Below are 14,465 nucleotides of genomic sequence, written 5' to 3' on the forward strand. Positions count from 1 at the left end.
CTCCCTTCCTTCCTTCCTTCCTTGCTTCCTTCTTTTTTTTAAAGAAAAGAACCAAAGAAGGATAACTGAGGAAAAATGGAAAAATTTAAGCGACCTATTCATCATAATAGTTATGAGCTATGCATGATAATGAACATTGAACGATGAAAATATACAACAAATTCTGAAGGCTTAGTACAAAAAAAAACAAATAAAATAATCACACTTCATTGCAAATCTAAAACATTTCAATCTCTTAATTTGCTATTCACACACTGGTTAAAAAGCAAATTTGGTTAAGCCACATACTCCCCAGAGACTACTAGAGAAGATAAACAGAAGGGATATTGTTTTATTTCAGCGTGTTCACAAAGAATCCTTAATATTTAGTTTTTTTTCTTCCCAACATATGACACAAGAAGGAATAGTTTTAATTTCACCCCTTTCTTTGATTTAAGTAATTCAGTATTTTTCTTGATACTTGTTTTCAATGATTAATTTCCATTATTTGATCTTAAACTATTTTTATTTCTTATTTATTTTAGACAGCGGGAAATGAAATTGAGTTAGGAAATGAAGCTTGTGAATCTAAGGATGAAATTGATAATTTAGACATGTCTTCAAAAGATTCAGGATCCAGTCTAATAAGAAGGAGATCAACTCGCAAAAGCATCCATGGACCACATGACCAAGACAGGAAGCTTAGTACCAAAGAGGCCCTGGTATGGACAAAGATGTGATACTATGTTCTCCATCCTCCTGTGAGCCTCTCCTACCTGAGTGTGGCTAGGCTGAAGAAGAAGTGGGAACTATGATGCATTTTCTATAATCCTTTTTTTCCTGTTCTCCAGAGTGTTCCAGAAAACAAAATGGCAAGGTTCTGTAGTCAGTTTAGGTTTAAGAATAAGAATTAATACAAAGATATTTAGAAATAGAACTTAGAATATAAAGATGCTACAGTAGGTCTTTAAGTGTTAATATTTCTATTCCAATTCTCCTTATTGGTCAATATTCTTGTCATCTGTTGAAGAATTAACATGCCAAGAATTAATGGTAAGAATTAAATATTTGTGGAATTATCATTTATTTTTTTAAAACTAAAGAGGTATTATCAATGTATCATTATCATATTTGAATCCAGCAATCTATCAACTAATAAGAAATAAAAATAGGACAAATATTTAATTTAAAAATTTGTAACCCTCTTGTAAGCACACCACTTGGATGGTGAAAGCAGATAGATTAGATATTCAAGACACAATTTGTTTGAAGCCAGTCTGAAATAAATGAGAACCTGCCTCAGCAACACAAGAGAACTTTGTGCCTGTGAAAGAACTCTGCAAAGTAAAATCAATGATAAAAAGAAAAGAAAAGAAACCTCTCCTGTTGTGACATATATGTTTTCTAGGATGAAGATGTACCTCCAGCTTCCTTTTGGCGGATCCTGAAGTTGAATTCAACTGAATGGCCTTATTTTGTGGTTGGTATAATTTGTGCCATAATAAATGGAGGCTTGCAACCAGCGTTCTCCGTAATATTTTCAAAAGTTGTAGGGGTAAGTGATGACATCCATTTTTACATTTACTTGTGAGTCTTAACTAGAAAATGAATGAACTATCTTAAGTTTGTGTGTGTGTGTGTGTGTGTGTGTGTGTGTGTGTGTGTGTGTGAGAGAGAGAGAGAGAGAGAGAGAGAGAGAGAGAGAGAGAGAGGTGACTATTTCCCTTCACATGAAACAAGCTTGCTTGAAAATATCATCGAAGTTTGGTTTATAAGGAGGACAATTTTGCAAGTATCTTTTTTTTTTTTTAAAGATTTATTTATTTATTATATGTAAGTACACTGTAGCTGTCTTCAGACATTGAGTTAGTTTCTATCTAGGTCCCTAATGGTTTTTATCCTAGGGCTCTGGGTAACCACTCACTGACATAGTCAATAGAACTGGGAAACTCAGTCTTTCATACTGGCCTGAGACAAAGTTATGAACTGTTACCTAATTGACCTGCACAGGGACACTTTTATGTTTGCCTGACTGGGTTGACAGTGATCTGATGTGTAGCATACACACTGACCAGCTTGTGAGCAGACCCACATACTCCCCTCACTTCCTAAGACCCAAACAGAAGAAAGCAACTCTGTACTTATTAGCTTTCTATCACTGTGACAACACTTGACGGGTTTTTGTCTCTCTTCATGCTACAGGACTGAACCCATGTTCTCACATGTTTTAGACAGGTGCAGCATTACTGAGCACACCCCTTACCCTTTATTATTTTTATTTGATGAAAAGGTCTTGCTAAGTTACCCAGGTTGGTCTTGAACTTGCGTTGTATCCCAGGCAGAAATTTGGCTATAGTTTTCTAGGTTCCAGTCTAAGATGAGCTAGATCCATTGTTGTGAGCCTGAGGTACCACATCATGGTTGTAGGAGCATGTGGCAGAAGTGGCCCTTTTCATGGCATCCAGGGAACAAAAGAAACACAGGAATGAACAAGAAATAAAGCATAGCCTTTCAAGACTCCTTCCCTCACTGTGATGTGACCTATGTTCTCTAACAAGGCCACATCTATGATGCATATAGAATAAATCCATCCATTGATGAGGCCTGGGCACTGGTCAACGACTAGATCTATCAGCTGAGGAATTAAAATCCCCAAATGAGCCTTTTGTGGGGGAGATTTCATATGCAAACTATAATAAGCTCCCTGAAGATGGAGGCAGATATTCTGGGTCTCCTGCTAAGCAGTCATGTCCTTGTTTTAGTGACAAATGTAAACCATGAGACATCATACTGAGGACATATTTGCCTTACTGCTAAAAATCTTTTGCAGAAAGAAATTGATCACCATAAGAAGCATAAACCAAACACTGCCCATTGTACAACCAAAGTCACGTGTCCTCTAATTGACTTATATGCCTATAGGCCTTGTTAGGCCTATTTGCCTCATGTTTAATATGTCATTCAAGAATTTTTCTGTGCTCAATTTGTGTAAGAAATTTTTATATGCTATGAAAATATCACAAAGAAGGAAAACATCTGATATGTTTTGAAATGATATGAAAGTATCTGATATGGAATACATTGTAGAACATGGGCTGGCAAACATGTCATGTAAAGTGTAAGAAGAACAAATATTTTAAGCTTTTCTGGCCATGTGGCTTCTGTTGCTGATAAAGGTGATTAAATTAGAAATGGCTTTTGCCTTTTTGTTTTCTTTTTTCTTTCTTTCTTTCTTTTTTTTTTTTTTTTTTTTTTTTTTTTTTTTTTTTTTTTTACAAAAAATAATCAACAATGCCACTTAGGTTTTCCTTATTCTTTCTGCAGAGATACATCTGGTGATTTGTGGCTAGCACATTAGAACACTAAGAGAGTAGGTAGGCAGGCACCCTTCTGCATTGTTGCAGATACTGGACTCTGGGTCTGAGGGCTTGGGTTCTGTCCTTGGCTCATCCCTTCCTGGATTTCTTGAGTAGGTTAATATAGTTCTCTGCTTTCCTTTCTCTGTGTGAAAATAATATAATAGCCACCCCAAGACAGAAGAATCAGCATATGTGAATGTCCATTCAGTCTCGCTTAGAATACAATGCAATGTTGAAATCACTAATCAAGAAGAATTAAGCTAATGTCTTCTGAAAACTTTTTCCTTTTTTATGAAAGGTAAAGTTTTCTGGGTTGGTTTAGGAATGTGTCTCTTTTGAAAAACAGATTTAGCCTGTAGAAGGAGAAAGGTGTGGTTTTCTTTCCCTATTGAGTGAGCATGCTAAAAGTTTTTTCAGTTCCAAACATCTTTTTTTTAGCACTTCTAACCATTTCTGGAAAGGTTTCTATGTGAGGCATCAGTTGGCTCTCACTGCCATCTGACTTTCTGACTATAACTCTACAGGATATACTGGCGAAGGTACCTTTCTGAGAGGTTGAATGAATGACGTCTCTTCTCATCAGCCAAAATGCATAAACATACTCTCTTTTGAAGTACTTTAAAGTGGCCACATCGTTGAGTTGGGGCTGTAGAGATGGCTCAGTACAATGCTTGCTATACAAGCAGACTTGCTTGATCCCCAACACCAATGGAAAAAAGCCAGGTGTGCTGATGTACATTTGTAATCCCAGCGCTGGGGAAGGCAGAGAGAAGAGGATCCCCAGGCTCACTGGCCTGTCATTCTAGCCTAATTGGCTAGTCCTGGTCTGATGAGAAATGGCATCTTACAAAACAAGGTGGACGGGCCAGCAATTTCCACTCTTTCAAGGGACCCACAGTTCCAGGGCCCATCTGGTGGTTCACACACAATCACCTGTAACTCCAGTTCCAAGGGATCTGAACCCTCTTCTGCCTTCCATGGGAACCAGGCACACTGATGGTACACATACATACACGCAGGCAAAACCTTATACACATAAAAATAAAATAAGTTAATCTAAAACACAGTAGAATTCTAAGCAACCACACACTAGCTTGACCTCTGACCTCCATACACATGTGCTCACCTCTGATAGATATATACAAAGAAATGACTTATGATACACTCTGTTACCAAGAAAGTCAAAGGAGAGCATTTAGATGAATTTGTGAATGACAGATTATACCTCACCCAACAAAGGCAAAATGTAGATGCCTTGAAACCTGCCTTTATTCCAGAAACCAACTCTGTTCCAGTGTAGAAATTCTCTTCCAATCACTAAACTGTCATGTGTGATCCAGGGAATATTTGGAATGCTTTTTCAGTGTTTGAACTAACAACCCTTCAAATATTTTTTTTTCCATAGGTTTTTACAAATGGTGACACCCCTGAAACCCAGCGGGAGAACAGCAACTTGTTTTCTTTATTGTTTCTGATCCTTGGGATCATTTCTTTCATTACATTTTTTCTTCAGGTAAATGATTTATTTTTACTTCATTATCTCAAGTAGATTTATAAACATATGTACTGTTCTTTCTCGTGAAATCATTCCTCCTATACCATGGCCAATGAGAGCTGGACTGTTTTTAATCCCCTGACTCTATCCTCATCCTCTCTGACCCAACCAACCATGCCATAAATGGAAACAGTGATGCAATAACATTGAACAGATTGCTCTGGGTAGTATAGAGATGGAAGGCAGGAACTAAAGTACGGGCTTTATGGTAAGCCCTGGATATCAGTTTGGGTATACTTTCTGTTAGTCGGAGAAGTATCTTCCTATTTTCCAAAAAAAGAAAAAAGAAAAAAAAAGCAAACAAACAAATAAATAAATGAAACTCCACAACAGGTCACATCTTAACATGCTAGGAATACAAAACAAAACAAAAGAAAAAGATGTTTCTTCTCTAAATAATTAAAAGACTCATTGTAGAACTTGACCTTGATACAATAAATGAGACACTATCTGCCTGTAAGAGTGTCACAGGTATTTGAAAATGTACAGTTGCTCCATGAGAATCTGGAGGAGATTGGAAGGGGAGGCAGTCTGTAGCTGGTCACTCCTGCTTTGACAGTTGGGATGGTGAAGCAGAGGGAGTGAAGACAGTTCAGTCACAGTCTAGCTTTGGTGCCAAGTCTGAGTCAGCCAGGACTGCCCACCCACATGAAGAAGTCAGTGGATCCACTACTTCCCCTGTGTAAACACAGCCCAGTGCTGGAAACTGTAGAATGCCCAACTGGTCATCTGAGAAACAGGCAGGGAGCTCAGGGAGGGCAGGAGCTCGGACTGTGAGTCCCCTCCTGCTCAGGACTCTCACAGGCCTTGATTCACACTGAGTAATTGGTGTTTTGGTCCCTGCCCAGTCTTCTGTGTGATGTGCTCTTTTTCTTCTCAGGGCTTCACATTTGGCAAAGCTGGAGAGATCCTCACCAAGCGACTCCGATACATGGTTTTCAAATCCATGCTGAGACAGGTATGTCTATTGAGGGTTGTACCCTGGGGTGAGTGTGGTTCCTCTTTTGTGTTCTGTGGACACAGATTGTAGGCATTCAGGTGGTAGGGTGCTTAGATTGAGATCTTTCGTTGGTCACCCTCGGTCTCCATTTACATCAGGTCCTGCTGACTATTTACTGCAGGTTGGTATGAGGAACTAGACTGTGTTGAAACAAATATGTCTCCTGATGATTGTGCACTGGGCTTTTTATCTCAGCAGTGAGAGATGATGGAACCTTTATCTTATCCCAAAGGTTGAGAAGTGTTAGAAGGAACCTGCTATGCCCCTGGGCCCTCTGTTGCCTCTTTCTCCGGTGTACTTAGAACATTCTGTCATAATTCTGTGTGCCTGGAGATCTTTTGTACTCTTCTTGCCCAAATTCAGATTCCTTTTCATGGCCCCATTTCTCACTGTCAAGATCCTTTGCTGAAGCAAGACTAAACTAGTAACCCAAGTTACAGTGGTATTAGTCGTCATGACTTAATGTGAGTGCCTGTGACATTCTGTATATTCTGGTCCTGAATCACTGACAATATTGTTAGCAGAGTTCCATTCAAAGTGAGAATCTTTAGCAATTATGAACATTTAAATTCCCTGTTAAAATTACTAGCAGAGGTGTCCAACTTTTTTACATTACAATGTGATATTGTTATTTACAAACATATTGGGCCACCTTAATAGCATCCTACGATACATGAGACTCTTGGTCTATAAGTTGGATATGTCCAGAAGCTGTCCAACAAAGCTCAGATGTAACACAGAGGTAAAGTCTAGAATTCATAGGGCACAAATTCAATCCCCAACACTGGAAAAAACAAACAAACAAACAAATGAAAAACCAAACCAAACCAAACCAAAAAAAAAAAAAAAAAGTGAGAAATACCAGTTTCTCATGTCCAAATTTCCAGAAGACAATCCTTTCCATGCCGCCTACAACCACTTATGTGTTTATAGAAATAGCTAGCTAATGATAGTCACAGTTAAAACAGAACCTGATGGGTGAGAGGGCACTATTTTTGGGGGGAGGTCCCTCTTCTTGGACTCTCCTGTCAAGACACATCCATCTTGCTGTTTTTAAGATAGGGTCATTTGTACCTAAGTTTACCTCAAACTTGCAGTGTAGCTGAGCATAATATTGAACTCTATCTCCTAACGTTTTGGGATTACAAGCTTGTAAGCCATATTTATAACCTAGATTCTACTTAAACAATCTCATAGTTGGCCTTGGTACAGCACTGAAATCCCTATTACCCATCAGCCTCCAGGCCAACTACCAGGTCCATTATACTTTGAGAGCTGAATGGATGATAGTTAAGCATGAACAGTAGTACAAACTGCTCAGTAAAAAAGGCATACAAAAGCCACTGTTTATATAGTACTAACTTTTGCAATGTGTTCAAATATGAATGGCCTCTGTCTTCAAGGGTGTCACGTTCCAGTGGAGGAACACTTAAGTACCTAGTACTTACTAAAAAGTCAATTATATAGACTATAATAGGTTATAGGCCTTTACTTTCTAGCCTTTCAAAATAAAAAAAATAATTGCTTTGTTAATACAAATTATCAATTCATGTCCTAGAAACTAAAGTTATTTTTTCCCTTTTTAATTTATTTATTAGATATTTTCTTTATTTACATTTCAAATTTTATTCCCTTTCTTCATTTCCCCTCTGAAAACCCCCATCCCATCCTCCCTCCCCCTGATCACTAACCCACCCAACTCCTGCTTCCCTGTCCTGGCATTCCCCTACACTGGGGCATTGAGCCTTCACAAGGCCAAGGGCCTCTCCTCTCATTGATGTCCCACAAGGCCATCCTCTGCTACATATACAGATGGAGTCATGGGTCCCTCCCTGTGTACTCTTTGGTTGGTGGTTTAGTCCCTGGGAGCTCTGGGGGTACTGGTTAGTTCATATTGTTGTTCCTCCTATGGAGATGCAAATCCCTTCAGCTCCTTGGGTCCTTTCTCTAGCTCCTTCACTGGGGACCCTGTGCTCAGTCCAATGGATGGCTGTGAGCATCCACTGGCAGAGCCTCTCAGGAGAAAAACTGAAGTTATTTGTGACAGGCATAAATTCATAATTAAAAATCACAGTATGTTTCTTTTGAAATATATGAGGATGTGAGCTAGCTTAGCCATTAAGGTGTGTGACCTGAATTTGATCTCCAGAGCCCACAAAGTGGAAGGACAGAACCCCAACTCATACAAATCCTTCTCTGACCTCCATACATGTGCCATGGGAAGTTCATGCATCCATACACAAACAGCCTGTCACTAATAAGTGTAAAATATGAACACAGAATACATTTTACTAATAAGATCCCTTATGATGCTGTATGTGCATTTTAATCAAGATTTTTTGTTTTTAAATCAGTTTATTATTCTGCCCTAACTAGAATCAACTATCTGCTGGTTTATCTCTTCTCTTCTGATATTAATAAATTTTTCACACTTCAATATTTCCAAACTTGAGCTTTTTCTTTTTCTATCCCCAACAGACTTACCCCATACCTACTCTCTCTCTCTACAGTTGTTCAGACACAAACCTCCATGACTCCTCAGTTTGTTTAATGTTGCATCAGCCTCCTAGCTAGATTCAGTTCCTCCATCCACCCCCCAATCCAGAGACAGCCTGGATCCTTCAGGGGAAAGTCTATATACAGTCTTTACAGATGCCAGAGGCCATGCCTGGGAAACCTCCCCCACCGACATCACAGAGGTCATCTTCAGGGCACTGTGGGAAACTGCATTAAAGTTGAGGAGAAAAGGCTCAGGGGAACCCCAGTATGACAAATAGAATTCCTACAGGGTGTAAAGCTTTTTAACTTCTGTGTGAGTGGATCAAGTGTGTTGGCCTCAGGCCCTTTGCAGGCATGGTGTCTTTCTCCTCTTAGGTTCTTTCCTTCATTTTCCTTCCTTCATTTTGGTTTCTGCTCATATGCTGCCTTGGAAGGACTCCCTTGTCTCTTCTCTACTCTGGACAACAACACGTTTCCCAGCATCCTATCTTTCTCGCCCTGCACTTCTCACCCCGCCTGCCCTGCCCCCATCACATTATTACTTTCTGATTTGGTTCCTGCTCCCTTCCCTGTGCCTCTGGCTCTAGAAGTCTTGAAGACATCAGCAACTCCATTGTCAGTGTTCCCTGTTCAACACTTAGAATCTTGCTTTAAACAAAGTTGAGATGAAGATGGAGGAAATCATCTATTTTTGTTTGTGTTTTAAGTCCCTTTCCTGTCTGAAAACTAAACGCAGAGGATGTGAGTGCTAGACAAAAGTGTCTCTGCCACCCTCCTCCTGGAGCTAAGGTCTCATGACTAGGACTTTAAGATAACAAATCCCTTTGTGCCACAGGATGTGAGCTGGTTTGATGACCCTAAAAACACCACAGGAGCACTGACCACCAGGCTTGCCAACGATGCTGCTCAAGTGAAAGGGGTATGTGCTTCCTTTTCTGTGGCTGTTCATATCCCTTCTGTTTTAGGCTTATATGACTGACTTCCTGATAACTTGTGTTAATGGTCACTATTTTGAAGCTGTCTGTGTTAATTATTTTTTTCTATTGCTGTGATAAAACACTATAACCCAAAGCCACTTATTAAAGGAAGAGGTAATTTGGATTTAAAGTTCTAGAGGGAAAAGAGTACTATGACAGAGAGAGGTGTGGCAGTAGGAACAGGAACCTGAGGCATCGCATCTTCAACAGCAGGCACAATGCAGAGAAGGAGTAGTAGAAGCAGGAGGAGGCTTTAAACTCTCAAAGCCCACCTCAGTGACATACTTCCTCCAGCAAGGCTGTACCTCCTGGGACCTCTCTGAACAGTGTTACCAGCTGGGACCAAGGACCCAAATGCCTGAGCCTTTGGGGGACATTTCCCATTCACACCACCACATTCTACTCCACTAAAGTATTGAATTCTTGACAGCAAATATGTTAAAATTCAAAGATTACATATCATATAACATAAATATAGCTATAAATTTCCTTGTGTTTGCTATGCCACTCTGTTTTCAATGTTCAGTTAATATTTATAATTGATGTTAGGAGAAAAAAAGGATACCATAGTTGTTACCTAAAACTTAATGGACTTTACAGTTCAGTAAGAAGCAAAGAAAATGTTCTTAAAATTACACTAAAGAGAATGAAAAGCACTTTAAAACTGTAGCTCGGGCAGAAAGACACATTGCTAAACTATAAAACCGAAAATATGCTGTTACCTGAATCCCTAGTTGATATAAACAGTTGAGTTATTAGGCTTTGACTTTTTAGATGAAGTGACAGTTTCTTCCCCAGTCTTCTTTATGGCAAAAGTCTACATGATGCTGAACTTGAATGGCACATGGTCACTTTTGTGTGATTCTGTCTTGAGTCCTGCCTTCCTTATGCTTCAGTCTTCCTATATTATATTATATTAATTATATTATATTATATTATATTATATATATTATACACCCTCCACTGTTTAGTAAATGGGACCTGTGATAAGTAAAGTTACAGATTTGAATGTACACAGAACTGTGAAACTACAGCATAATTCTTATGAGTTCCTCTTTCATGTGGTTCTCTGCTTAAAGCAAACATATAACAAGACACATGATACAGATGCAAGCATATAAAACTTAAGAGAGCAAAATGGACACTGGATAAAGTAGTTTTTAACTTCCTCAGACAAACAATTGTTTTGCTCTCCTAAAATCTACATAACAGGTCATATTGTCAAAAGGTAACTGGGTGGGGGTTGGAGGGAGGTGGTGGGACCAAAGGCTGCCTTGTTTATGGAAGAAAAGCTCCAATTATGTGATATAAGCATGAGGACTGAAGTATGCCTGTACAGGAGTGTTCTAATCAGAACAAGTATAAAGAACATGAGGTTAGGCCATGCATATATCTCATAGCAAAGTGGATAAAAACACTAGATGAAGTGATGAAAGGATGTCATATTTTGTGGTCAGCATCATATTAGGAATTGGATAGGAACTCATTGGTAAGTTTTTAAAGTGGGAGCTGTGCGGCTCTTATGTGAGTAACAGCAAAGAGGAGTAAAGTTGAGGTAGAAAAATCTATTACAATAGTCTAGGAGAGGACTCCTAGAGGGGTCATACTAAAAGCAACAAAACATACTGATTCTGGATACACTTTAAAGGTGTAGTCCACAGGGTTTGCTGACGAGATTAGAAGGTGGATTTGAGAGGTAAGATTGTTGAGTATAATGTTCGGCCTACACAAATTGAAAAAATGGAGTTGTTCTTTAATGAAATTGTAATCCTATTAGAGAATGAGGCCTGGAGAAGAATTGAGAGCTCTGTGTGTGACTTAATTAGTCATGATGCCCACATTAGATGACCAGCTAGACATGTGATAGCAGAGAGAACTGGGGGTTCAAGACACAGAAGAGTGGTGTCCTGTGCACTAATGGTTGTCCCGTGGACTGTCAAGTGTGGTGGGAAAGAAAGCCTGATGGCTGTGGTCTTCAGAGACAGGGGAAAAGAGAAAGACCACAGATGAAGACGTCATTGAAAGACTTTTTGCAAAATGGAAAAGAGCCAAACATCAAGGAATTTATCATCTGTAGAACTATCTTAAAGATATTTTGTGGTCCAGAACAAGACCTCCATATGCCTAAAAGCTTACAAGCCAGGGCCCTGTCTCTGCTGTGTCCATCGGAGGTGTGCCGAGTGCTTCTGTCCCTCAGTGGATTGTAGATGCTGACAAAAGGAGCATCCCTGTGAGGCAGCATCCCTCTAAGCTACTTCCTCTCACGTTCACACGAAATGTGCATACAGGGCTTTTCACACCCTGTACCCTTCAACCTATGCCAGGTGCCCAGTTTAGCAAAGAGTCACTTTGTTGTAAGTTTGGTGATTACACCAAAAGCAACAGCTGCACTGTCGCATTCCTCCTATCGTTTTCACCCGTTTCAGTTCTCTTACTTATGCTCAACGTGCTTAAAGGCTTCTGGGAGGTGTAGTGCTTTCTCCTACTAAGTCCTAGTCTACCAATGATGTCAGCTAGCTATTAAACGACGTGGGGAAACTTCGATCGTGCTAAGATTCAGGATAGAGAAGACACTTTGATTAGTAATTAATAAATCCGCTCAGTTTTGGAGTTGGGAGAGATTTGTCGGAAGTGACAGAGATGGTTACTGGCCAGCCTAGAGTACACATTGTAATCTTTACTGAGACCAGCCAGTCTTGCTCAAGTGGAAAAAAAGTAGGACTGATAAAGGTTGTGTGCTACTTGCAGAGAAGTTGGGTCTGGAGGCCAGAATAGGGATGCAAGATTGTATGTGGTACTAGAGTAACCAAGTAGTGATGCGGACTGCTCTGCATGGTGTGCTACACTGACTAGATTAACTGCTGGTTTTGAGCTGGGAATCATTGAAAAGGAGTGAAAACCATGTGTCATGAATCCTTCAGAATTTGGCCCAAAGGCTGTGCTTACTGTAAACCATATTCCAGAACATTCGAATCTGTATTTTTTTCCAAGAAAATAAGTGTTTCAAATAGGCCCAGGAATATTAACACCTATCTTCCTTAAATTATAAACAGCTTCATGGCTAGATAACCACCATCCTCAACTTACTAGAATTGCCTGGTCCTTACATTATGATTTGCTTTGCTTTAGTCTTCATGCTTTGGTGCATGGCTTTTTGAGAAGATTATGAAAATAAATCTTTGAAAGATTATGGAAATAATACAAACTTGTACTTTGGGTTATTACTCTACACTTATAAATCATGGGAAATCTTTGTTTTAGGAACCAAAAGCTTTGTATAAGGGCATCTTTCCTTTTGCTTCATAGGTGAGAAGCTTTTCATGAAAATTAGTTATTATTCCTAAATATATACTTGAATGTATTTTAGACTCTGAACCACATCTCTTCTTTTTCAGGCTACAGGGTCTAGACTTGCTGTGATTTCCCAGAACATAGCAAACCTTGGGACAGGAATCATCATATCCCTAATCTATGGCTGGCAACTGACCCTTTTACTCATAGCAATCGTACCCATCATTGCGATAGCAGGAGTGATTGAAATGAAAATGTTGTCTGGACAGGCACTGAAAGATAAGAAGGAACTAGAAGGTTCCGGGAAGGTGAGTTAAACTAAATATGACTGGTCACTAAGTTAAAGAACAGTCTTTCCAGTTATGCTTTCTTACTCTCTGTTACTATGTTCTGGCAATGCTGGTGTGTGTGTGTGTGTGTGTGTGTGTGTGTGTGTGTGTGTGTGTGTGTGTGTGTGTGTGTGTGTGTGTGTGTGTGTGTGTGTGTGTGTGTGTGTGTGTGTGTGTGTGTGTGTGTGTGTGTGTGCGTGCGCGCGCGCGTGTGTTCCTGTGGATGCACACGTATGTATGTGCAAGTGCACATGCATGTTGTGTGGGGGTCAGAACACCCTGGGCTTTATTTCTCAGGTATGGTCCAGTATGCCTCTTGAGATATGGTTGTTCCCTGTTTGAGATATGATCTCTCCAACCATCCCTGTACCTTCAGAACCAGGATTACAGGCACATGCCACCAAGCATAGCTGAGATGTTTTTCCCTGAATACTAGAGGTCAAACTCGGCTCCGTGTGCTTGCAAGGCAACTCCTTTACCAACAGAGTCATCCCCTCAGTCTACAGAAATTGTGTTTGTTTTTGTTTATTTGTTTGTTTGTTTTTTGGTTTTCGAGACAGATATAGCCTTGGCTGTCCTGAAACTGACTCTGTAAACCAGGTTGGCCTTGAACTGAGAGATACTCCTGCCTCTGCCTCTCTTGTGCTGGGATTAAATGCATGTGCCACCACTGCTCGGCTACTGTAATAATATTTTAATAGCCACCATTTGGGCAACATTTATCATGCTTATCTCAAGATTAGAATTTGAAGTGGAAACCACCTTAGTTTCACACACCGACACCTGCTTCTCAGGGCTTTGTTTCAGGCCACTGCTGTCAGAATCCTCTCTTCTCATCCAGCCCTCTGCCTCTTTTCTCTTTCCTCTTTCCTCCCCCTGTTTTAATAATGGTTTCTGTGCTTCGATGAAACACTCATGAATTTGGGGAGGGAAGGGTTTATGTCACTCAGGGAAGACCGGGAAGGATCCCAGAGGCAGGAGCTAATGCAGAGACCACTGAAGGTGCAACTTACTGGCTTGCTTCCTATGGTTGTTAGCTCAGTCAGCCTGCTTTCTTGTAGAACTACCAGCCCAGATGTGGCCCCACCCACAATGGACTGGGCTCTCCACTATCAATCACTAACTAAGAAAATGCCCTACAGGCTTGTCTGCAGCTGGATCTTATGGATGCATTTTCTTTTTCATTTTCTTTTTCTTTTTTTTCTACTTCAGTGCTAGTTTATTACTTCTATAGTGATATAATGTGTTAAAATAAAAGAATAATAAGCAATATCTTTTTTTACATTTTTTATTATTATTTTCTTTATTTACATTTCAAATGCTATCCCGAAAGTTCCCTATACACACCTCCCCCCCCCAGCCCCTGGTCCTCTACCCACCCACTACTTGGCCCAGGCCTTCCCTTGTGCTGGGTCATATAAAGTTTGCAAGACCAAGGGGCCTCTCTTCCCAGTGATGGCCAATTAGGCCATCTTC

The 14,465-nt window shown here is 40.0% G+C and overlaps 1 protein-coding gene across 2 annotated transcripts in view; it reads left to right on the plus strand.

The window, feature by feature from the left end:
• The window catches only part of Abcb1 (ATP binding cassette subfamily B member 1), a 151,181-nt gene that overhangs the window by 116,157 nt on the left and 20,559 nt on the right, over window positions 1–14,465 (plus strand). For both annotated transcript variants that reach the window (XM_029534937.1, XM_021190179.2), the window contains 6 exons: window positions 525–701; window positions 1,388–1,534; window positions 4,744–4,851; window positions 5,774–5,851; window positions 9,228–9,311; window positions 12,765–12,968. In XM_029534937.1, the coding sequence (XP_029390797.1) occupies window positions 525–701; window positions 1,388–1,534; window positions 4,744–4,851; window positions 5,774–5,851; window positions 9,228–9,311; window positions 12,765–12,968 (798 nt within the window). The remainder of the gene's footprint in view (window positions 1–524; window positions 702–1,387; window positions 1,535–4,743; window positions 4,852–5,773; window positions 5,852–9,227; window positions 9,312–12,764; window positions 12,969–14,465) is intronic.

Source organism: Mus pahari, chromosome 2, assembly GCF_900095145.1.
Source record: "Mus pahari chromosome 2, PAHARI_EIJ_v1.1, whole genome shotgun sequence".
NCBI lineage: Eukaryota > Metazoa > Chordata > Mammalia > Rodentia > Muridae > Mus > Mus pahari.